Here is a 23,485-nt window from a genome sequence, read left to right as displayed (position 1 = left end):
AAGGCAATCGTTAATAAGAAAGGACACAGATGAATTCTAATCATAGTCAGGTGACACAGTGCTGTGATCACCAGGATGTCTATGGACGGTCCAAACACAGTATATATAGTCAGTAAACACAAGGACACAGGAAAACCATACTCACATAAACCTGGGGATGAATAATATTCGTTCTGCTGCTTGGGCTGCCAATCTAGGAAAGAGTCCAAAAGTCAGATAGTCAGCAAGACCTAAGATTACAGGCATCATTAAATTCAATGACAATGTAATCTGCTTGAAAGGGTGGGATTTATAAACACTCTTAGCAAAGCATGGTCTACCATGAAGAGAAAACATCTTATCCTAGAAGATATGGGAAAAGTAATACTTATTTTTCAACCATTCCACATACACAGAATTTCTCCAGGACACATCAATACAACAGAAAGGTTTCCTTGGGGGAATTAGTCCCTTCATGACCGGATGTAAATTTAAGTAGGAATGTAATCTAGAAAGTTTCCTTTTTTAAGAAACTTGAGAAGTGGAAGGAACAGTGTTCTCCGAGAGTATTTTTCTTGAATAAAGGCAGAAAAAGGAAAGCTATGATGGTCCTTGCAAATATGCGCCTTCCCACTCGTCCCTGGCTCCCCAGAGAGGAATGCAGGTCTACAAAGTAGGACTAAGCACTGAGTAAGAGCACCGGCGGCGGCGGCACCAGCCAGGATGCCAGCGTCCACCTGCATGTTCTCAAGAAGGAGGCCACCGGCGTCACTCCCCAGGCCGGCCCTCCAACCCCTAACACCGCAGGCTGGGGTGCCATTAGGGTGAGGGCATGTGACAGGATGTGTGATCAGAAAATGACTAACAGTGGACATCAGTCTTGATGCCAGAAAGAATTTGGAGACACGGAGACAGAAGGATCAAGGAACAGCGTTACGAGAAACATAAAGAAGATCCTATAAAAAGGAAACATAACAATATGCAGAAACAGAGCCAATACACGTTTGGCAGATTAGTAAACTGCCAGTTGGGCCAACCAAGTATGAGACGGGTCTGCAGAGGTGAGGGAGTATGTGTTCACGGTAATATGGATCTTGTTTTTTCTACTGAAGTTAACCATCGGTGGCTTATCTACATATCAGCTACAAATGCCTATGACTGACCCCAGACTGTCTTATGTCTTCTTCCTAGAACTAGGGGAAATGAGGAACCAGAAAAGCTCACGAGAACGAGCTCACAGGCTAACCATCTGGCATTAAGGGCATGTGGCCAGGGCACAATCGTGCCACAAAACCCCCATTCGACAGTCACACACCGTAGAAGAAGATGAATTCTTATCCGGTGCTGCGTAGCGGAAGAATGTCCCGACTTTGTCCACAGACACGGGGCTCACTTGCTCCCAGCCGTTCACTCTCACTTGCAGCTGATGAATCCGGAGGTCGTGGGTGTGCCTATCAGGCAGAACACGGGGAAGGACGTTAAGCACGATCTTAAAAAGGGAAGGAAAGTAGAAGCGAAGAGTCAAATCTGATTTACTATAGAACTACATAAAAACCCAGCTGGTTAAGCCTTTTGGTGATTACCTAATGCAAGAAAAATCAGGAGAATATTTTAACTGGGTGTTATACTTAAAACAAACGTGCGAGATCTGTAAAGCCTGAGCGAGAGTGGCATTTACCCTCCCTTTGTACAAACTTTGCAAATCCTGTGCACAAGCCCAGGTCCTTCCCCCACCCACCCCCACCTCCATAAAATCATGACGTCAGCCAGAACCATTCCAGTGGGCAAGTAAAACTGTTGTACCAGCAATTTCATCATAAAACCACACTCTCGGAAATGCATAAAATGACAAATTTTTTCTTGGTCCCCTTGTTGAATATCCTACTTCTCTCCGAACCACATTCCGCTGTTTGGCTTCAGTCCTGCAAGACTACAGACAGGTTATGAGAGACGGAGCCCTTGGAGTTTCAGGGCTAAAGTGCCCGGCTGAAACTGGGGCAGAAGGCAGTGGGCAGAACAGGAGGCACAGGAGGAAATTGCACATTTAATTCTATTTTAGATTTTGCCTAATTCAAGCCAGAAGCCTGAAGTGGGGAACTGGATTTGAGGCTGACAGGAAAGGGGGAGGGAGGCAGGGCATGGGGTACAGTGTGCCAAAGAGGGGGAAAGCCAGAGGAGGCATTTATTTTGATGAATTCAAGCAGAACAGCGGGACTTGAAATGGGTTACTAGACATGTCTGCTAAAACGGAAATGACAAAGAGGTCAAACCCTTTCTGACACAAGGGAGGCAGTGCTGGTGAAGAAATACAGCCAACAGTTCTATAATTAGCTTCTCCAGGAACTTTGTGGAACAGGAATACACTCACCACTCGTCCCTGGAAATTCTACCATGGCTTCCAGGTACATGTGCCCAGCACGGTGGTTTTATAAACTTGATCTTTCCAAGTCCGGAAAGCCAGCCCCAAGAGAATAATGTGTGCTGGTACAGGCTGTACACAAGGAAGACCTGTTTCCCTCGGGAGTAGGTTTGCACACAAAGACTTCAAGTGCCATGAAAACCCAAGAGTGCAGAAGGCTGAAGCCGAGTGCTTCAGTTTCAGCTCGGCTTGACAAAGGATATGAGGCTCAAATGCTAAAATCTTAACCTATTCACTGTCCACTGGATTCCTCTTAAATATGTTTGCAAATAAAAGGCCATTTTATGACCTCTCAGCAACGAGACAGAACCTTCTTTCATGTTTTTTGCAATCCTTCAGTTGGCTGTTCCAACAGTGCACGGGCCGACAATCTCCCTTGATGAGTCAGTGTTATCCTCCTCAGAATCAGAATTTCTTATCATTCCCGGCCCTGCTTCCTGAAACCACCTGCCTGCTGAAAGCGCTGTGTGGCACACACGTATCTTAAAAACCAAAATCTTTTTTTAGTATATGTGCGGCTGAAGCGAGCACTAAAAACCGAAATCAACGTGGTTTGATAATCTTTTAAGAAGAGCGTGTCATTCCGCTTATGGGAAGAACAAGTCACGAGGAGAAAAGGTACAGTCCAGGAAATACAGGCGGGGGCACCGTAATAGTGCCGCACGGTGACAGATGGCGGTCGCACTCGCGGCAAGCACAGGATAATGGAGAGCTGCTGAATCGCTATGTTGTGCACCTGGAACTAATGTAACAATGAACTTGAGTGTTGTCACCTGCCTTTGCCTCAATCATATTATCGGCAACACACGGACCATCAACCCTCATGTCAAACAGAGGGATAATTAATGGAAAGAAGTATATTTCCAAAATAGAGAAAGGAAACCTTGGTTTTTGAAATACCTTTTAAAAATGAAACATTAAAATCATTAATAAAGGCACATGAAAAGGCAAACCACTAGGGACAATCTTTTGTGGCGCAGAGATCTATACGGTATATTTTGGGGAGAGGAGAAGAATGAACCACACTTTACCTGTGTCTAAGCTTTCCTCTTGCTTCAAATTCAAAGGGAATCTCCTCCCCCGTGAGGACTTCCCGCCATTCACTGACATTGTGAGCATCATCAAGAAATGTGCCATTGCCTTCTGGAACGAGCCCCGGACTCCCGCTGTGGGACAGCGCAGCCCTGGAAACAAATCAGACAATACCAGCACGGCTGTCCTTCTCGCTTAACTCCGTCTCACCCAGAGCTCGGGGCTGGGGGCAGAAACCCTCCTGGAACTCGATCCCCAGAGAGCCTGGCTACCAGGATGACCTACAAGGTCAGGGACTGCCATTATCTTTGTGACAATCACAGTGTCGGTGAAGCTTTGGAAAGAGCTGAAATCGATCACCGCTTTACCCTACCTAGGGATGGCAGGAGAAATGTGGCTTCAAATCGGCCAGTTCTGTTATTTACTTCACGCATCTCGTTCCCTAAACTGGAAAGCTCAGCATGCGTTTGGAGGGGAGAGCCAAGGTCTACACAGGCAGGAAGCTGGTAGAGAACATCCCCGGCCCAGGTAAATGCTCCTTTGTTCTCCAAGCTCCACTCTACTTCCATCTGGGGTGAACTGTTTGAGGGTTGGAAGATCATCCTCGGTGAGGGGGATGTGGGAGGTGTTTTTAAAGCCATCTTGGAAGAAAAATGCAGGGTGTCTGGTTTAATAACCACGTTCAGCTTCTTTTAAAAGGGGGTGGGGACGGGGGAGAAAAGGCGGGATGGCTTCTCCTTCCCACTTCTTACACGCATCCTTCGTTCGCTTGACTTTTTCCTTAAACATAACGTGTACCAGGGTCGGGATCAGAATGTGGGTATTGCAGACTCGGGACCTACTTCTCGGGCTACAGACCCCGCCCCATCATCAGTCTCAGCCGACAGCAAGATGCCAATTCCAATACAATCCTAAGGGCTTCCAGAAGGGGCCCACCTTGCGCTGCTGGGCTGCTGCTGAGGAGCTCCTGGTGGCAGAGACGGCTTGGGGGACACCCTGGGGGCCTTACCTGGTGGGCGTGGTGGTCAGGGTGGCAAACCACAAAGTGCAGCCTGTGTGGTTCCTCAGAGCAAAAGGGACAAACGGCTGCCGGCGCTTGGGGGTCTTCACCTCTGCTGCGGGCAAACAGAGGAAGGCTGTTAGCACGGGCCCCTGTCTGCGCAGCAGAGACCCTCCCCGGACCTGCACGCGGTGTCCCGTCTCTCATGCAAAAGGGCTGACGGTGGCAGCCACAGACACAGAGCCGCCATCGGTGTGTGATGGGACACAAGGGATCTCCGTGTCCTCTGCTGCCTGCTACATGGGGACAGTCCCCCCAACAACTGGCCGTGATGTGGGACGACTCCCAGCCCCCAATCCTCCCACAACTCTTGGGGGCCTTAAATCAAGAGAGGGTACCAGGCCCTAACTGGTACCCCAGGAGGCCCAAGGAATATATTCTCCATGAGTGACCTGAACTGTAGCAAGATACAGCGCACAGAGGAAAAGTTTATTCCAACTTTGTCCAAAATGCCTGCCTTTAATAAAGATTCCCTTTCTATGGAAGCTACACTTGTCATGCTATGCATCTTTCAACAAAATAAAAGCGTTCTCTTCTATCCTCTTAAACTAACAGCTATTTTCGCCCTCCCTGGAAGATCAGAAATATACTACCCCCAAAGTTTGTAAATGAAATCTTCAGCTACTTTTCCACATTGATACCATTACCGTCTGCTATGAGGCAGCCAATGGGGAGACTACACAAGGAGCATCAAGTATGGTTGCTTTTCACAAAACAGCTTCTAAGCAGCGAAACTGGAAAGAAACACCAATCAATCCAAAACTGTAAGTACCCAAATTCCAGAGACCTGACTATAAACTCTCTTAAGAGAGAAGTGAGAGTCCATGTGGCCAGAAATGGCTTTCCACACCCAGGCTGCCCTGAGATCCTTCTGCGGACACCACTGCCCTGCCGCGTGGTCTGACTGGAGCGGCATGGGTGTGCCGAGAGGAGAGCCGAGGGCCTGCGCCTCCTCTCCCAGTCGGTGGGTCTGTGCGTCGGGGGTCGCGCTGAGACAAAGCGCGAGGAGGCGGCAGGAACCATGAAGGCAGCAGCCATGTGCCACACCGCGCGGCCTCTACCAACAGAACAGGCCATGGCCCAATCTTCCGGCATGTCCAGCTCTAAAGCACAAAGACGGCCTTAGAAAGACCAGGACCCGCATGGTCTGCGGCTGCAGAAAATGACACCTCAAGGTGACCATGGCTGCCCACTGAGAACACTAGAGCAAAATTAAATGCACCTTACAGGTCCACATGTTTCCTGCCAGCCAAACAAGAAAGTAAACTACAACAACCCTGCCTTCTCCCTCCGCTAGAATAAGGCCTGGGCCAGGATCATCAAAGTCACTAATTGCTATTGCCTTTTAAAAAGTAATCAATTTCTTTTCTTCCCCTTTGTGTCTTCTGAAGTTTTCAGAAGCTAGTACTATAAATGCTACAAAAACAAGCAATTTAAGCTAAGGCAGGTTCTGTTTTGGTAAGGACAGTGGCTCAAGGGAGTCTAAGACACAGTAATCCGATAAAATAAACAAACAGTTTGCAGTGTGTCCCTCCAGTTCTTTGGTTAGACTTTACAAACACCCTACATACTTCCGATGAAAATCTCCTAGAATATCTCCTAGATCATCACCTAGAAGACATGCACTTCCCATGCCAATGGCCTCACTGAATTCGCGAGGTTGGCTTTAAAAAAAAAATGACAGGAAGTACAAAATTAAGGAGTAGCTGTGAGGCTGGTGACAGGAGCAGAGGGGGAGTAAAAGAGTTAAGAGCTGTCTGCAGGGTAAACAGCACTTACTGTGCCACCTTGAAAGGCACCTCCGTCTCTAGGCGTGCACGAGAGATCTGCTTTATTACAGCAGATAAAGGACCCAGGAGGCAAAGAAGCCAGATGTGCTTTCATACCCCACTGTGAGCCAGACTGGAAGTTTCCATTTGCAAATTAGATTAAAAAAGAGCAGGTGGCAAATGGCTTTGATCACACCGTCATACAGAAGAAAAGTGCTAGGAGTCCGTACAAAGACAGTCCCAAGCATGTCGCTCTAGAACGAAGCAGTCAGGGCAGGCACACTGCTCAGGTCCCCAAGCTCCCTGTGTCAATTACACACAACAGCACAGACTTCAGCAGCCGGCCTCGCTGAGAATAAACAACAAGGAATGCCCACAAAGCCCAACCCGACACCAGGGGACAGACCCGACATCTCCCGCACTAGGGTCCAAATCAACCGCGTCCTTGTCTTTGTCACAGCACCAGCGAACAACGTTCTCAAGCCCATCCAAGGGAGCGGCAGTCCCTGGGGGCCCCAGAAAGTCTGCCCCTAGTGACCAGACCTCGTTCCGTCATAGGCCGAGAGGACCTAAGTCTCCTCACGTCCAACCTGGGCTTCATGTGGCTAAGGAAATTTCTTGCCTGCTGGACTTGTCTCACAGAGCAATGTGGCCCTTATAAACAGGGTAGGTTTTCACACCATAGAAGCGTCCAGTCTATCAGAAAGGACATGGTTTGTAAATCAAAAGAAATAGATTCAAGGGGTGCCTGGGTGGCTCAGTGGGTTAAAGCCTCGGCCTTCGGCTCGGGTCATGATCCCAGGGACCTAGGATCAAGTCCCTCATTGGGCTCTCTCCTTTAGCAGGGAGCCTGCTTCCCTCTCTCTGCCTGCCTCTCTGCCTACCTGTGATCTGTCTTTCTGTCAAATAAATTAAAAAAAATCTTAAAAAAAAAAAAAAAGAAATAGATTCAAGACCCAGGCCCGCTACTCGCTGGTCATGTGCATGACGGCAAATGACTTCCTCTCCCTCAGCAGCTAAGGCGCCCAGGCTGCTTAGTCTGAAAGATTAAATAAGAGATGTAGAAAAGCTGAGCATCTAAATTGGTTAATAAATGAAGATTCAATCACGGGCTTCCTTTGTGAACCACCCCCCCCACACACACACATCAGTCTCAGCAAAACCTTGCAGGAAAACCCCTGTATGGTCCCCTGTATGGGTGCATGAACACCACTGGTCTGAACTCCTGGTAGAGGATGCTCACATGGTCTTTTTTACAAAATAGATCATGACCCTGGCAGGACCTGGTGTTGGCCAAGCACAGACATAAAACACACCGAATCAATCATACTCCTTCCAACAACTAAAGGAAAGAACATCGCGGGATTCCCATTCTTGGAAGCTTTTGCTGTTTCCGATCATATTTACTTATTAGTCAAATTCTTAAGGAAAGTTAAAGGGTCAGAGACAGAAATAAAGCATTTTATTTTCTATCTCTGAAGCACTTCAATTTACAGCTAAAGAAATCAAGGTCTGTGCCTGAGCAACTATTTCCTGGGAAATGTTTCCTTGGCTCGGTTCCTGATCACAACAGCCTCCACTCCATGGCGCCCCCGCACTGCCCTCGGTGCCCACCGAGGGTCCTATCAACAAAGACATGTGGCGCTGCCTGACAGAGGACGGCTTTGCTCCATTTCCTTGCTTTTCCAAATGAGACAGAAATCACCGCAGATGCTGGGGATCTCTGCCCCAGACGCTGACGGGCTGATTCCACCTCCACCGAGGGTCAGGGCGGACGGAAGACGCGGCATGTTGCCCGCTCCTGACAGAAGGAGCCCTCTGCTCCTCCGCCGGAAGTGCTCCCTGTGCTCAAACCCGGGGTATCCCATCCGGCTCCCATTCACACGAAATTGATGGACAAGGCAGTTCTTCAAATAGCAAAATAAAACAAGCCCTCGCTTGGCTATACTGTACCTCTAGCATAGATCTGGTGCTCTAGGTTAGTCAGACTGGCTGTACTCCTAGTTCTAAGGTAGACAAGGGGGAGGCCTGGTAGACAGGAGAGACAAAGTTAGAGGGTCAGGATATATACAGTGAATAAGAAGACTCACTTCCAAAACACAAGCACAGAGAGAGTACATTACAAAAGTACCAAGCGTCATGCAATTCCGGGATCATTCCCTTCAGTGACTGCTAAGCCCTAAGAAAGTACTTGAACAAAGGGAGTGAGACATTTTTATGATAGGCTTTTACTGTGGGGGATGTGGGACAGTAGCGTGCTCCTGTTTTTCTCCTCAGGGGAAGGAAAACATCGTCCACATTCTCTTTAATGGAATGACAAGTCTTTTGAGGCTTTTTCACTTAAGGCATGCACGCTCTTAAATGGCAATGGAAAAGCTACCAAGACCAGTCGCCACAGACCGGGGCGGCAGTCGCTCCATTCCAATTTGGAAAGGCAGAGCTAAGAGAGTGCTAATCCCCCAGGGGTCCCGAAATTTCAAGGGAAAGAGTCAATCTACATTCCAAAACGGTCTCCATCAAGGCATTACCTCATAGTATTACTTATATTATAAATTAAACATGGAAGTTTTTAGAACATTTACAATTGGTATTTGCATCACGTGTCCTTTGAATAGCAAACTAACAAACTCCACAAGGGCCCAACGCCATCCAGGTCGACCTGCAGAATCTCGGCCCTTCCTGGACAAAGCCAACAATGATGTCAAAAATGAGGCCACTGTTTTCTTTCCCCTGCTAAAGGAACAGTGAGAAATCAGCAGCTCCCTTAGGCTGAATTTCATTTTAAGAATCTCTATTTCAAGGGCTCATTTTGAAGCTGGCCTGAATGAAATGCACATATTTGGGGGGGAGGGAACGTAACTAAATGTTCATGTGACAGGAGGACCTGAAAGATGTGATCGGTTCAAGAAGGTTCACGTCCACCGACTTTGAAGACAAACACCCCACAATTAATTTAGTAGACCTGTTAAAAGAATATGATCCCATCTGCCACACGTGCTGATGCCCAGGAATAGGAAAAGAGGTTTGGAAATTCAGGTATATTCACTTCTTGTCTAATTAAAAAGATTTATTTCTGCAAGCGTAAGTAAGAGAAAATGTCTTTTTAAAAAGGTGGAGGGGTGGAGACAAAAGAAAATCCTTCATCGGAATCCTGAAGATTAGGCCATCCTTGTGTTTACACTGAGTCTGGATTTAAGCTCCCCTTGCAGGAATAATAATTTCCAAAACATACTCTCTAGGACACATTATATATTACAAAGATCACTGAGAGTCTTCTGGGTGGACTGTTCCATTCTTTCAACACACAAATTGGGAAGGTTAGCAGAGGAGCCAGAATTGAGGCTGATGATATCTGAACAGCCCAGCTCCTAAGCAATGACCTTGAGACTCAAAAGCGACAACCTGGGAATACAGAGAGCAAACATAGCTGACACTTCCTTGTCCCTCCTTCCAGAAGTACATGGCAGATAGAGAGTCTACTTCTATACCCTGAGGAGAGACGAACCAGTTCAAATACTTCACAAACTAAGAAAATCCATCTTCCCGTGACATGTTTGCAGACCAGATGGAATATTTAAGCATTCATGAGCCATGTGAAGTCCAGCCAGGACTCCCCAAAGAAACCGCACTGAAAGAGTTGGGGCTGAGTCGCATTTGGAGGACAATGGCTTGTGGAACAACTGAGGACCACGCGGTTGGCCGCCACAATCTCCCAGCTCTAAGGAAATCAGAGCTCCATGGTGAGGCATTAAATAAGGAAAGAAAACATCATTAACAGAGAACAAACGGACTGCTCGTTCTTCAAAAGGCTGGGTATTCAATTCTTTTCTACTTTATGAACAATACGGAGCCCTCTTGTTTAACAATTTCTTCCATATGGGATCCTGCCTGCCCTCCCTTCAAGAATATATCCAAACTCTGTACCTCTAGATTTAGAAAACTGAAAAGATAGTTTTTAAAATCCAGTCAAAAAGTCCAAATCAACTGGAAAGTTTCGCCAAGTTAAACACACTGGCCAGTGCCTGATCTTGATGTGTTTCAGGCGTACCAGCTCATATGCAATGTTGCCAGAATTTAGAAAATTGTACGTCGCAGATCTTTTCTCTCCCACAAAGGTGGAATTACAGCCCATATTAAAAGTTCAGTATTTTGTGCCAGAAAAATGTCTCCTGCAAAGATTAAAACAGAACTACAGAAGATAGTCAGAATTTCCTACAGGTTTGTTCACAGAAAATGATTTCTATTTGGATTTCTTGAAGGAACATGGCTGTGTTGGTCGACAGTGATTTATTTACTCACACATTTGTAGAGAAAAATCTTACTTTGTCCAAAGCATGGAGGATCCACTGAAGAGCCCATCCAGTCTTCTGATGTGGTTGAATCCATTTCCTTGTCCTGTTTACAGTAATCTGCCATCCACGATTCTTTGGTACTTACATACTGATCTAGAAAGAATTCCCCAAAGATATTAAGTACGGAAATAGAAAAGGTTGAGGGTTCAAGTCAAATTAATTTCTGTTTAGCAAAACAAGCTTTTGTTGAATGCCTAATTGCATACTAGGCACTATGCTGGGTTCTCAGAAAGTCTGTGCCCTGGAGAACTCATGCTCCACTGGAAGAAATCAATGTTAGCCAAACAACCATCGCCGTAAAACCATAATGTGGAAAGAGCTAAAACAAAGACATAAATGAAATGCTACAGGAGCACGGGACAGGGGAAGATTTATTCTGCTTTGGCAGAAGTGGGACAGTACACACCAAGATCCACAGGAATCTTTTTTTTTTTTAAGATTTTATTTATTTATTTGTCAGAGAAAGAGGAGCGAGAGCGAGCACAGGCAGACAGAGTGGCAGGCAGAGGCAGAGGGAGAAGCAGGCTCCCTGCCAAGCAAGGAGTCTGAGACTCGATCCCAGGATGCTGGGATCATGACCTGAGCTGAAGGCAGCTGCTTAACCAACTGAGCCACCCAGGCGTCCTGAGATCCACAGGAATCTTAAGAGATGTGGGGACCCCTACTAATGGGGTTAGGAGTGCGGGGATATTTCAGGCCAAGGGAACAGCATACACAAAGATTTCAAAGACATGAAAGTACACAGTACTTTAGGAAACACTGAATACTTTGCTGTGACTCTGGCCCAACATATTGGGGACACAGCAAAGCAGCCTAGAAGAGAGAATTAGTTTGCGAAGAGTATGCTATGCCATGCTAAGGGACAGGGTTTCAAGACAGAAAAGCCAGTGAGGAGGCTTTTTTAAACAAACAAACAAACACACACACACCACCCATCTCAGGAGGCTGAAATCTAGCTGACAATCTCCAGGAATGGTTTTATGGTTTTGAGAGGAGAAATATAAGGGGATGGGCAGGTTAACAAAATCATTATGATGTACCACCCCTGGATAAAGGCCTTTTCTACTAATTAAGGTATGATATTTTTTAGAACAAAAACTACTGGCTTTTGGTTTTCAGTTCCAATAGTTAGCTATAGGTAAGATTTATTTCAATACGAAGAGGTCACAGTAATATTTCTGGGTTCCCGCACAGTATTAGGAATAAGGAATTGGAGAGGAAAAGAAAAAAGAAAGAAAACAACAGTAGCTTTACCAGAGACAAGAATGCCTTTTGGAAGACATTCTGGTGTCTCAAGCTCATAAGAAGTATCAACAAAATTCTTTCATTCAAAGTAAGTTCTTTACTGTAGCTTTCTAAAATGCTACCCTCAACTTTATCTAAACTTCCAGATGAATACATGATATAGGAAAAAATACAGGATCAAAATAATACAGTACAGAAGGAACATGAGATCAATTATCTAGGCAAATTTAATGAACAAAATCTGATCATGTAAGACAGTGGTTTTAAAATTTGGTGATCGGGGCGCCTGGGTGGCTCAGTGGGTTAAAGCCTCTGCCTTCGGCTCCAGTCATGATCCCAGGGTCCGGGGATCGAGCCCCGCATCAGGCTCTCTGCTCAACAGGGAGCTTGCTTCCTCCTCTCTCTCTGCCTGCCTCTCTGTGTACTTGTGATTTCTATATGTCAAGTAAATAAATAAAATCTTTAACAAATAAATAAATAAAATTTGGGGATCAATAAACTTATGGTCTCATTTCACTATACAATCTCTTCATCTTATTCTGATGTGGAATAAGCCAATGGATAGTCAAGACCACATACACTGAAGAAAGTCCAGATGTGTGGTAGTGTTATCACTCAGATAACTACAGTAGCACCAAAAATCAGGTCATGTAGATCACGAACTCAAACAGTGAGTGTGGGTTGTCATGGCAAAGGCAGGCAGTACCTGTTTGTACGTGACATTACTCTTCTCCAAGCCGATGTAAGCATAAGCATCAAGGGGTTCCGACTCACCACATGGAATCAGGGAACATACATTTCATTGTTTTCAAAGAAATGGTCAGAACACGCATCGCTAGTGTGGTAACCCTTCAGCCCAGTGATTTTCAGAGTCAGGTCAACATGATAACTTGATGGGACACAGTACAGGCAACTTAACCTATTATAAAGACCAGGTCAAAACTGTACCTTCTAAGAATTATTCTGTGTGTGTGTAGCCTGAAAGAAGTGAATCTAAACTCACTCCTAGGACATTTAAGAAAAACCTGTGGCCAAGCATCGTCAGGAAGAGAGTTCATCCTGAACAGAGAGAGTGTTCTGTTTCCCAAACAGTCTGAGCTCTTGCTTGATCACTGAAAGCATTAATATGGGACCCCAGCTCTGGAGCAATGAGTTGAAAAGAACCATGAGGCCATGTTCGAGTTTATCAGAAAAGCAGCCACGGTGAGTTAGTGATGTCCAGTGTGGGCCTAGGTATTTGCCAACCCAGGATTAACAGTCTTCTGGACAAGCGACTTATGTACAGAAAGGTACCGATCTTCTAGGGACAACTTTCTCCTCACCAATTAGCACAGAGGTGATGTTGATATCCAAACGAGGCTTGGCCTTGGCTTCCAGCTTCAGTCGAGGAGGATGGAGACGACTAGCTGCCTGTTGTTGCCAGGATACGGAGCACGGCCACGGCTCAATAAACGGCTCCCAGCCTAAAAGAACACAGGAAATAAGACATCTGTTCGGCAGATAGCGAGAGCTTACGGGCGAACGCTGTTCACAAACGCTCAGCAAAGACAAACCGCAGCTTAACAGCTTTCTATTTCCAATGTGCTTTCACAGTGAAAGCACCATCTTCAGCGATAGGTCACCCTACCGACGTCTGTGCTGTCTAGAGGACACGTGAGTGGAAGGACACATACGGGCCCCACACGCTCTTCCAGAGGTGGGAGGGAGAAGGGCACAGAGCATATGCGCCCTCTTTCTTAAAGAGCAGGCACGACCTGCTTTTGATCCACTCAAGATGGAGAAAGGAGTCTCGGACTCAGAATGGAAAAGGACTGCTTAAGTGCAGCTTAAGTAACCCTTTAACTGGATTCTCCCACTTCCAACAAGAATCCGTTGGTTGGATAAGTAAGTACAGCATAACTGGACATACATTAATTTAAGTTTTTCAAATTTCTAATCTTAAAATGTCATTAGTACAAAAGGTATGAAAATGTCTATGTACGGTTTAAAGAACAAAATTACCATAAGCCCCATGCAGCCACTCTTCAGCTTAAGAAACAGAAAACTATATGGTCCTTGGGAGGCTCCGAGTGCCACGGTCCCGTGTCAGCTCGCTTCCCACCAGCCCCTCCCACCCGACCCCACGTAAACATCAGCTTGCAGCTTTCATCACTTCCTTGCTCTCCCTTCATAGTTTCAACACACATGTATTTCTTCAGAACATACTGGTGAGTTCGACCTACTGGGGATCTTTACATAAATGGAATCCGGCCATACGTGTTCGTCTGTAAGTTTCTATTTTTGCCCAACCGCGTGCCTCTCTGCTTCACTCATGACCGTGCTACGTAGCTGTGGCACAGTTACTTTCCCCAGTGAACTGTAATCCACGTAGGGATACACCGCAATCTACGTATTCGTTCTACTGCTGTGAAACATTCCCTCGAGGCCACACTTTATAGCTATGAGGAGGAACCACCACCATGAGGTCTCCTGCTTGTCTCCAAGCACACGCGGGCCAGACAGCCTCTGGGGTACAGACCTAGAAGAAGTGTAATGCTCACACTTAACCCTGCTACATGTCAGAGTGTTTTCCATAGTGGCTGCACCAACTTAAAATTCTAATGGCAAGAAGTTAAAGTTCCGTGGCTCACAGCAGTGTCACACTTAATTTTTGTCAGGCTATTGGACAAGAAAAATGGTACCTCTCTGTGGTTTTAAAGACTCAACGTTTCAGGGCACCTGGGTGGCTCAGTTGGTTAAGCATCTGCCTACGGCTCAGCTTATGATCCGGGGGTCCTAGGATTGAGCCCTGCATCAGGCTACTGGTTTAGCTGGGAGCCTGCTTCTCCCTCTCCCTCTGCTGCTCCCCTGCTTGTACTCTCTCTCGCTCTCTCAAAGAAATAAATAAAATCTTTAAAAAAAAAAAAAAAAAAAGACTCAACTTTTCAGGACAGTTCTTTTTTTTTTTTTTTTTTTTTTTTTAAGGTTTTATTTATTTGCCTGTCAGAAAGGCAGAAAGAGCGAGCAAGCACAGCAGGGAGCGGCAAGCAGAGGGAGAAGCAGGCTCCTTGCTGAGCAGGGAGCTAGACGGACGCGGGCCTTGATCCCAGGACCCTGGGACCATGTCCTGAGCTGAAGGCAGACGCTTAACCAGCTGAGCCACCCAGGCATCCCAAGACAGCTCATTTTTAACAGTTTTCGAGCTATACTCCGTCAGCCACAGATCAGGTGAATGACCAAGAGGAACCCAATCAGATACATAGCATCGAGCAGGTACATTTGTCTCCTAGCACTGTTCAGCACTTAGTGACCTGACTGTTCGCGTAACTATAAAAGGAAGCAAGATTTGCTCTGGGAAAATACATGAATCTCAGAAAAATGGCTTCCATATGCCCCGCGAGAGTCTCTCTCACCTAGTAAGACTCGGATCAATATTCTAAAGTTAAACTTGCTGAACAGCTGGGAATCAGAGTGCTAGCACTCTTAGAAAGTGAATCCAGAACAAGGAGAGAAAAACGCTAACTAACATACAAAAGGAATTGCCGCACGTGCTCTAGAACCATCTGCAGCAGCAGCACAATTAATGATGCTTCTGTCTCCAGCGAAATCAGAGGGAGCAGTCACTCTGAGGCCGAAGCCCTGGGCTGTGCAGCTCTACTCTGCCCACACCTACTAAGCACTCCCTTACAGCAGAGAACTTCACACTCAAACTGCTCAGCCCTGGTTTCCCCCGCTTCCTGAATGTCTGTGTATATGGGTCCTTACCTTGGTCGTCCCAGCGGAAGGAAAGAAACCTGAAAATGCTCTGCAGTATTACCCAGGTTCTATGTCTCCAGAAGGATCGCCTGCTCTGATCAGCTATGTTTTGCCTGAGGGAGTAGGGTGCGGCACATTATACACAATCCCGGACTCGGGATGCCTCTAGTGGAAAAGGTTCAGCAAGGAGGAAGGATGCTTGAAGTATAAAATGCTTACGGGCAGAAATCTCCCTTGAAATCTAGCTTCCGTCAGGGCTAGACAAATGATCCTTCGCTCCTGAGCCATTCCCTGTTCTAGAATGAGCCAAACTCCAGTCTCAAATGGAGTTAACTAGAAAAACTTCTTTGTATGTAACTCAGTTGCAATGTATCAGATATGTCAGAAAAAAAGAAAAATCTCCATCTTTTGTGCCTAGTTAGTCGCCTGTGTCTCACCTTTCCCTGCTCGGCCCCGCCCCCTTTCCCTCCGGCAAAATTTAGGTAGAAATAGGCTCAGGCACATACTGAGGTGTGGGTTTTAGCCCCACGATCACACAAGTGCAGGGACTGACCTGACAGGGCGCGGTTGTAATAGTCGCCGGAGAGGGTGAAGTGGGCGTAGCCTTCGGGGCTAGCTCGTGCCTGCTGCAGGAAGGTCACACCTGCGAAGAAAGCACACCTTACAGCAGCCGTGGGGCAAGAGCAAACCAGAGCGAACTTTCTCAGCTGAGGTTTTAGTGAAGAGATGGATGGACGTTAAACACAGCTGATACCAATGACCCCCTAGGAAAGCGCACGAAATCTTGATATTTTGTTCATCATGGGCTTTCTGCATGAATTCTGATTTTTTGTTTTAAAGATTTTATTTATTTATTTGACAGACAGATCATAAGTAGGCAGAGAGGCAGGCAGAGAGAGGAAGGGAAGCAGGCTCCCCGCTGAGCAGAGAGTCCAATGCAGGGCTCGATCCCAAGACCCTGAGATCACGACCTGAGTTGAAGGCAGAGGCTTAACCCGCTGAGCCACCCAGGCACCCCTGATTTTTTTTTTTTTTTTTTAACACTGTGTTAAAATGTTATTTGTCAGGGAGCCTGGATGGCTCAGTCCTTAAGCATCTGTCTTCAGCTCAGGTCCTGCTCCCAGGGTCCTGGGATCGAGCACTGCATCGGGTTCCCTGCTCAGGAGAAACCTGCTTCCCCCTCTCTCACTCCCCCTGCTTGTAGTCTCTCTCTTACTGTCTCTCTATCAAATAAATAAAATCTTTTTTTTTAATGTTATTTGTCCTAATTCCTGAGTTTCTGGTACCCCTTGCAATGTTGTGCCTTAGGCAAAGGCCTCCTCTGCCTCCTTCCTATTCCAGGCCAGCCCCAGCACCCGGGTGTCTCTGTGTATCTCAAGTCTGTAGGAATATAAAAAACCTACTTTGTCCTGAATGCCTAAAAATCAGAAGGCAGACTGGTAAGAGCAGTTATGTCCTGACAAAGATTAGCTCAAAATTTTAAGATCACCGTAGAAAAATAAGAAGTAATTATTCCCCGCAGAAAAGATTCTCCATCAGAATCCCAGCTATCACTCTCAGTCTTGTGGCCCTGGTGGGGCCTTGGAGCACAGGGAAAAGGAAGCCTCTCCCGTGTACAAAGGTCTAACTCAATCCCCAGGATGGAATTTTCCTTGAAGGAAAAAGACTCTGGCAAGGTCACAACAGCAGAAAATTGAGAGTAAACCCAGTGGTGAGGTTTTCATGGACTCTCCACCGAAGCCCCATCCAACACTGCCTGTGACGACACGGTCGAGGAGGAGGTCCTCGTCCCTCACCCCCGCTGCTACTGAAGGAGAGCTCTCAGCGCCCTACGGGGGACACTGTGAGGTGAACGTTCTAGTAAGACTCCGTGTGCTTTCCTTTCAAACATACACAGGGCAGAGCATTTTCTGAGCTTATCTTTTAAGTGCCTCCAATAACAGGGCTCATTGCAGGCTTTACATATATAAAAAGATAAACAAAACGGAGACATCAGGAATTATTTAGCTAGAGCTGTTAATAGAACAGAAATTTCATCAATGACAATGTATATTATTCCCAAACTAGAGGCTGAAGGCCACATATGGCAAATAAATACACATCTCTTTAAAATACAAATAATGAAAAACAGATGTAAAACCATTAGCTGAATTTCACCCATACTGTTAAGTGGGGAGCATGAATATCACACACACACACACACACACACACAACGGGCTCCAAATAACTCGGCAATCATGGCAAATCTTCAAGATGAGCCTGAACATCGGGAAAACACTCACGGGAAAAGGTGAGCTCAGCCAGAGGGACGTCACAGTCCATGCAGTCATCGATGAAGCAGATGCACACGCTCTCGGCTTTCACCTCCACCCCGGAGATCAGCCGCGCCGCCACGGGCCCCTGGCTCTCGCGGCCACTCGATGCCAGGGAGAGAGACTTCAGAGGTTCGGCATTCTTAAACAACCAACTTGCCGCCTTCTTCAGCTGGCCTTCAAGAAAATTTAAAGGCCATCAGTTCAGCCAGCTTGCACAGCTACTCAAGCAACTCACTGAGGAAACATTTTTAGGGACCTACTGGACAGCCCAAGAGGCTCCCGCTCCCCAGATGTACCTACTCTCAGTCTTAGAAAAGAAGAAAAAAACTAGCATAGGAATTCTATCTCTAGGCAAATAGAACGCAGCCCCTTTGCACACCTTCCACTCAAGTTCACCACCCTTCATGATCTGGTTCGAAACGCCTCCAGGAGCCATCCCTCCTCTACTATGACATCTGTCGGAGGAGAGGAGAGGAGAAGAAAAGACAGGATCCAAATTCTAGATGTCACTCTAGGAAGTATGTAATCTTCACTGTGTAGTTTTGCCTGTACTGATGTGCTACTTTGGGACTGTTCTCAAATGACTTTGTCTTCTCCACCGATCAGGAATTCCTTGAGAACAAAGAGCAATGAGAAGGGCACGTGTGTAATATCGCTGTTAAATTAACAGCCACTCGCATCCCCAACACTGCCAGATCGCTAAAGCTATAAAGGAAAGGAAATCAATGCAACCCCGTATCTATAAATTACTAGAGGACAGTACACAACACAGGGGTAAGTGGTTAAGGGCACATGCTCGAGAAGGTGGCCTGGCTTCTGATTCCAGCACCTAGAAGATGCTGGATCTTGGGCAAGTTACTTGGTGTCTGTGCCCAACAGCACATACTCACAGGGCTACCACAAGGAGGAAACAGACAAGCCCATGTAAAGTTCTCCTCTGAGCAGAGCCTGGCACATATCAAAGGCTCTACTGATAATAGTTGCTGTTAATTGTTTTTGTGATGGAAAGAATGACACCTTAGCTACTAAAGAAATAAAAATTAATAAAAATCAAAAACGCTCCTAGAAATTAAATAGAGGGACGCCTGGGTGGCTCAGTTGGTTAAGCCGCTGCCTTCGGCTCAGATCATGATCCCACCATCCTGGGATCGAGTCCCGCATCAGGCTTCCTTGCTCAGTGGGAGCCGGCTTCTCCATCTGCCTCTGCCTGCCACTCTGTCTGCCTGTGCTCACTCTGACAAATAAATAAACAAAATCTTTAAAAAAAAAAAAAAAAAGGAAAGAAAGAAATTAAAAAGAAATGTTGTGTTAAAGAAGAAAAATAGAAAATGTAAACACTTGGGGGTATTAAGTTAATTAAACTAACGAAGTGTGACGTCTAGGTGAAAACAAAGCTAAGGAATGCAAGATAACTAAATCTGTCTCCCTTTTTTTTTCAGAAGGAAACAATAATAGTTAATGTGAAGAAATGTGCTGTACGACCAGCATTTTCACACCGAATTGGCTGGAGTTCGGCCTGGTACGTTTTAGAAAAAGATTTATCAAATGGAATAAAAAGTCTGAAAAACATAGTTACACCCTTGGATCCAGTATTTATCCTACAAGGTCTCTCTATAAGGAAGTACTAAAAGATACAGACGGAAGTTCATACCAAAAAAATATGTATTACAGAACTGTGTACAATATTTAAAGAATGAAAAGCAAAGAAGAGCTAAATTAAAATGTATCATTAGGTGAGCCTGGTGGTGGGTATCAAGGAGCCGCGTATGGCGTGGAGCACTGGGGATGGTGCGTAAACAATGGATCTTGGAACACTGAAAAAATTAAATTAAATTAAAAAATAAAAATAAAATAGATCGGGGTGCCTGGGGGCTCAGTGGGTTAAAGCCTCTGCCTTCGGCTCCAGTCATGTTCCCAGGGTCCTGGGATCAAGCCCCACATCAGGCTCTCTGCTCAGCGGGGAGTCTGCTTCCTCCTCTCTCTCTGCCTACTTGTGATCTCTGTCAAATAAATAAATAAAATCTTTTAAAAAATAAAATAAAATATATCATTAGGTCAATGTGAAAAAAAAATCAATGTTTACAAATAATTTTAATGACACGGGAAGATGATGGTATTAAGTACACTGCAATAATATTGCGACTGTAGTCAATAAAACTGTATTGTAAAGAGGCTACACAATTAATTGTATTTGTACTACAATCTGCCAACATACATGATATTATACGTATATACATATACATACGTATGGCTATATATAATACATAAAGAAGTAGTGGTGCCTGGGTGGCTCAGTGGGTTAAAGCCTCTGCCTTCAGCTCGGGTCGTGATCTCAGGGTCCTGGGATCGAGTCCCGCATCGGGCTCTCTACTCTGCAGGGAGCCTGTTTCCCCCTCTCTCTGTCTGCCTCTCTGCCTACTTGTGATCTCTGTCTGACAAATAAATAAAATTTTTTAAAAATCTTAAAAAAAAAAAAAGAAGTAGAGAAACGTACATATAAGCACAGACGAGAAAAAAATGTAGCCTTTGGGGGCGCCTGGGTGGCTCAGTGGGTTAAGCCGCTGCCTTCGGCTCAGGTCATGATCTCAGGGTCCTGGGATCGAGGCCCACATCGGGCTCTCTGCTCAGCAGGGAGCCTGCTTCCTCCTCTCTCTCTGCCTGCCTCTCTGCCTACTTGTGATCTCTCTCTGTCAAATAAATAAAATCTTTAAAAAAAAAAAATGCAGCCTTTGCTTTACCTTCCTGTTTTAAGAAAAATGGCAACAGAGAGGAAGGTGGGAGGGACTCTGCTGCAGCAGAAAGAACACAGGCAGGCTTGGCTTTCCGTGTATCTTAGCCCCTCACTAACAGGTGACCTCAGACCAGTTTACCTATCTGAGCCATTTTCCTTATCTGAAGCAGTGACAGTGATGTCCACCTCAAAGGGCTATGAAGATCCCACAAGAAAACCCAGGATGAGGCACACGGGAGCTCAGCAGCACTGACTCTCCGCATCAGCACCATTACCATGACTGCCAGCAGCGCTGGCCACGAGCATCAGAGCACCTGCTGGGTGCCAGGCACTTTCCCGTGGTGCTCTGGAGACACTGCCTGTTTATACCAAACCTCCAAGGGGAGTCCTCCTATCCTCTTTTTTCAGATAAGGAAGCACTGGTACAGAGAGGCTAAGTGACTTGTCCGAATCACCAATGAGTAATCAAAACAGCAGCACGGCACACATCAGAAGCATCAGCTCCAGAGCCCAAGTTTTCATCCCCTATGAAATACTGCTGCTCCTCACTAAGCCCTGCCCAAGGTCATGTTCAGCGCACAGAAAACCATGGAGGGGAGTCAAAATACAGTCTGGCTCTCTCAGTTACCTTGTGGGTATGGGGGGGATGGGACAGGAAGCAAGTATATTGTCAAAATGAACAACAGGTATGAAAACCCTGGTGCAAATACCTTGGCACACAAACAGGGCTTTGCGGCAATCATCCACGCTGAATCCCAGCTCCTGCAGTCTAGCCAGCTGTAACTCTAGGAAAAAAGTATATAATTTTCATAAATAATTTTAGAGAAATGAGTCCACTCACTAATTAAAGGAAAAAAAGAAAGAAATTCAGAAGCTGGTGGCTAAAACATTGTTTCTCTAGGCAAAAATGGGCTCCAGGGGCACCCGGGTGGCTCAGTGGGTTAAGCCTCTGCCTTCAGCTCAGATCATGATCTCAGGGTCCTGGGATCGTGCCCTGCATCGGGCTCTCTGCTCAGCACAGAGACTGTTTCCCCTTCTCTCTCTACCTGCCTCTCTGCCTACTTGTGATCTCTCCCTCTGTGTCAAATTAATAAAATCTTAAAAAAAAAAAATGGGGGGCGCCTGGGTGGCTCAGTGGGTTAATGCCTCTGCCTTCAGCTTGGGTCATGATCTCGGGGTCCTGAGATCGAGCCCCACATCGGGCTCTCTGCTCAGCAGGGAGCCTGCTTCCCTCTCTCTCTCTCTGCCTGCCTCTCTGCTTCCTTGTGATTTGTCTGTCAAATAAATAAATAAATAAAATCTTTAAAAAAAAAAAAAAATGGGCTCCAACCTAGAGACTTACCAAAGTGCACCCTGAAATTTTTAAGAGTCTTTTCCCTATACTGATTGTGTTCATAAAAGTTTAAAACTTAAATTTAGTATTATCAACACAAGGGAGAAAAACTCAATGTTTAAAACTAGCCCTTAGCATTATCCATATAGCTCTGGAAGAAGTGGTAAAAGGAAAACTAGTGTAGGTTACAGCAGTCGGTTTGGGGTGTTGTATTTGTTCTTAAATTTTTAAAAAATTATAGCATCATACTTATAATTACACTTAATGACATACAATTATACTCTGAACAATTTAATTGTGCAAAAGACAATCTGAACAGTTAACCGGAAGGGGAACTATTAGGCAGACTGAGTTGGGTTTCACAGTTCAACACCTACCCAAGACAGGATCTAGGGTGTGTCTGGAACCTTCTCTGATCTCCTCTCCAGCCCGAGTCCCACCGGGAAGGGAACTGCTAACAGAGCTGGTCTCCAGGGCCACTGGGTCCGGCGCTGCAGCACTGGCTTGCTCTGGGATGGACTTTGCAATGGCAAGAAACAGCTGAACATCGTTGTAGGAGAGCCGGATATCCAGGGCTTGTAACTGAATCTAACAAAATTGAGAAGGCGGCAGTTTTTTCAAGTTGAATTTGCTTTTACGCCCACACCTCTCACATGTATGTCTAGCTCCCAACTCAAGTTCTAGAAGTTCCACAGACACCACATTAATTTTTCATTTTGAAGACTGGGAAGATCTTAAAATTAAGCACGAAGGGCCATAAGGTAAGATGCCTGTGCTATGAGGTTGAATGTTCACAAAACTACACCAAATAAAAAACGAAAAGCTAGGAAATCTACCACAGCAATGAATATTTCAGTTGAACAATTTTCTTACAAGATTAATCATCAAAGTAGAGAATCAGAGAACAGCTCGGACAAGGAAGGGGGGGTATCAGCAGCATTCTGTGAACTCATTTTGCTTTGACTGATTTAATCTTTTTAATTCCTGAAACCAACTGACCACTCAACAAAAATTACCTCTTCTTTCTCCAAACATAACCTTAAATGAGTCCAGTGCCACACTAGCATTTCCCCACATCCGGCCTCCCTCCCACATCAACACTACAGCGGCCAGCGGTAAGCAATGCAGACACCAGCGCAAGGCCACTTAAAACTGGGGTAACTGCCGGAACGTCTGGGGGTGGCACCTGGTTGATTACGTATTTTGTCTTCAAAGATAAAAAACTAACAGGGCTTTTCTCTCCCTTTCAATCTCCCATGGTTCCAATGCATTAACTGTTCTTCCTGGGCCAAAGAAATAAAACACCAAATTCATCTGTGTTCTTTGCCCAGCTTCACCTTGACCAGGCATCATCCTCCATGCTCCCGGATGGACATCTTTGTTCTGGGGAGACCTCCCTCTGTCTTGTGCTGGCTGGGCCCCTTCGCCCCCAACCTAGCTACTTCCTAACGTGGACTGTTCTCCGCTATCTACTGATATCCTGTCCCTACCTTCGGTTCCACCCACAACCCACAC

The 23,485-nt window shown here is 45.9% G+C and overlaps 1 protein-coding gene across 13 annotated transcripts in view; it reads right to left on the bottom strand.

Moving 5' to 3' along the window:
* VPS13D (vacuolar protein sorting 13 homolog D) overlaps nt 1–23,485 on the bottom strand; it is a 253,025-nt gene that overhangs the window by 147,485 nt on the left and 82,055 nt on the right. For 8 of the 13 annotated variants that reach the window (XR_006601667.1, XR_006601666.1, XR_006601668.1 and 5 more), the window contains 11 exons: nt 22,348–22,558; nt 21,348–21,422; nt 17,874–18,080; nt 16,145–16,234; nt 13,179–13,319; nt 10,582–10,704; nt 8,213–8,287; nt 4,440–4,545; nt 3,430–3,582; nt 1,295–1,430; nt 146–193 (listed from right to left, as the gene is read on the bottom strand). Coding sequence is in view for 10 of the 13 variants with exons in the window: in XM_045063766.1 (XP_044919701.1) it covers nt 146–193; nt 1,295–1,430; nt 3,430–3,582; nt 4,440–4,545; nt 8,213–8,287; nt 10,582–10,704; nt 13,179–13,319; nt 16,145–16,234; nt 17,874–18,080; nt 21,348–21,422; nt 22,348–22,558 (1,365 nt within the window). In the remaining 3 variants the exon portion in view is untranslated. The remainder of the gene's footprint in view (nt 1–145; nt 194–1,294; nt 1,431–3,429; nt 3,583–4,439; nt 4,546–8,212; nt 8,288–10,581; nt 10,705–13,178; nt 13,320–16,144; nt 16,235–17,873; nt 18,081–21,347; nt 21,423–22,347; nt 22,559–23,485) is intronic. The other 5 variants (XM_045063767.1, XM_004741447.3, XM_045063768.1 and 2 more) reach the window with 3 other exon arrangements.

The sequence above is a fragment of the Mustela putorius genome, unplaced genomic scaffold (genome assembly GCF_011764305.1).
Source record: "Mustela putorius furo isolate JIRA1106 unplaced genomic scaffold, ASM1176430v1.1 tig00003853_pilon_pilon_pilon, whole genome shotgun sequence".
NCBI lineage: Eukaryota > Metazoa > Chordata > Mammalia > Carnivora > Mustelidae > Mustela > Mustela putorius.
The sequence above is the reverse complement of the archived record's forward strand: the minus strand, read 5'-3'. Positions and strand labels throughout refer to the sequence as shown.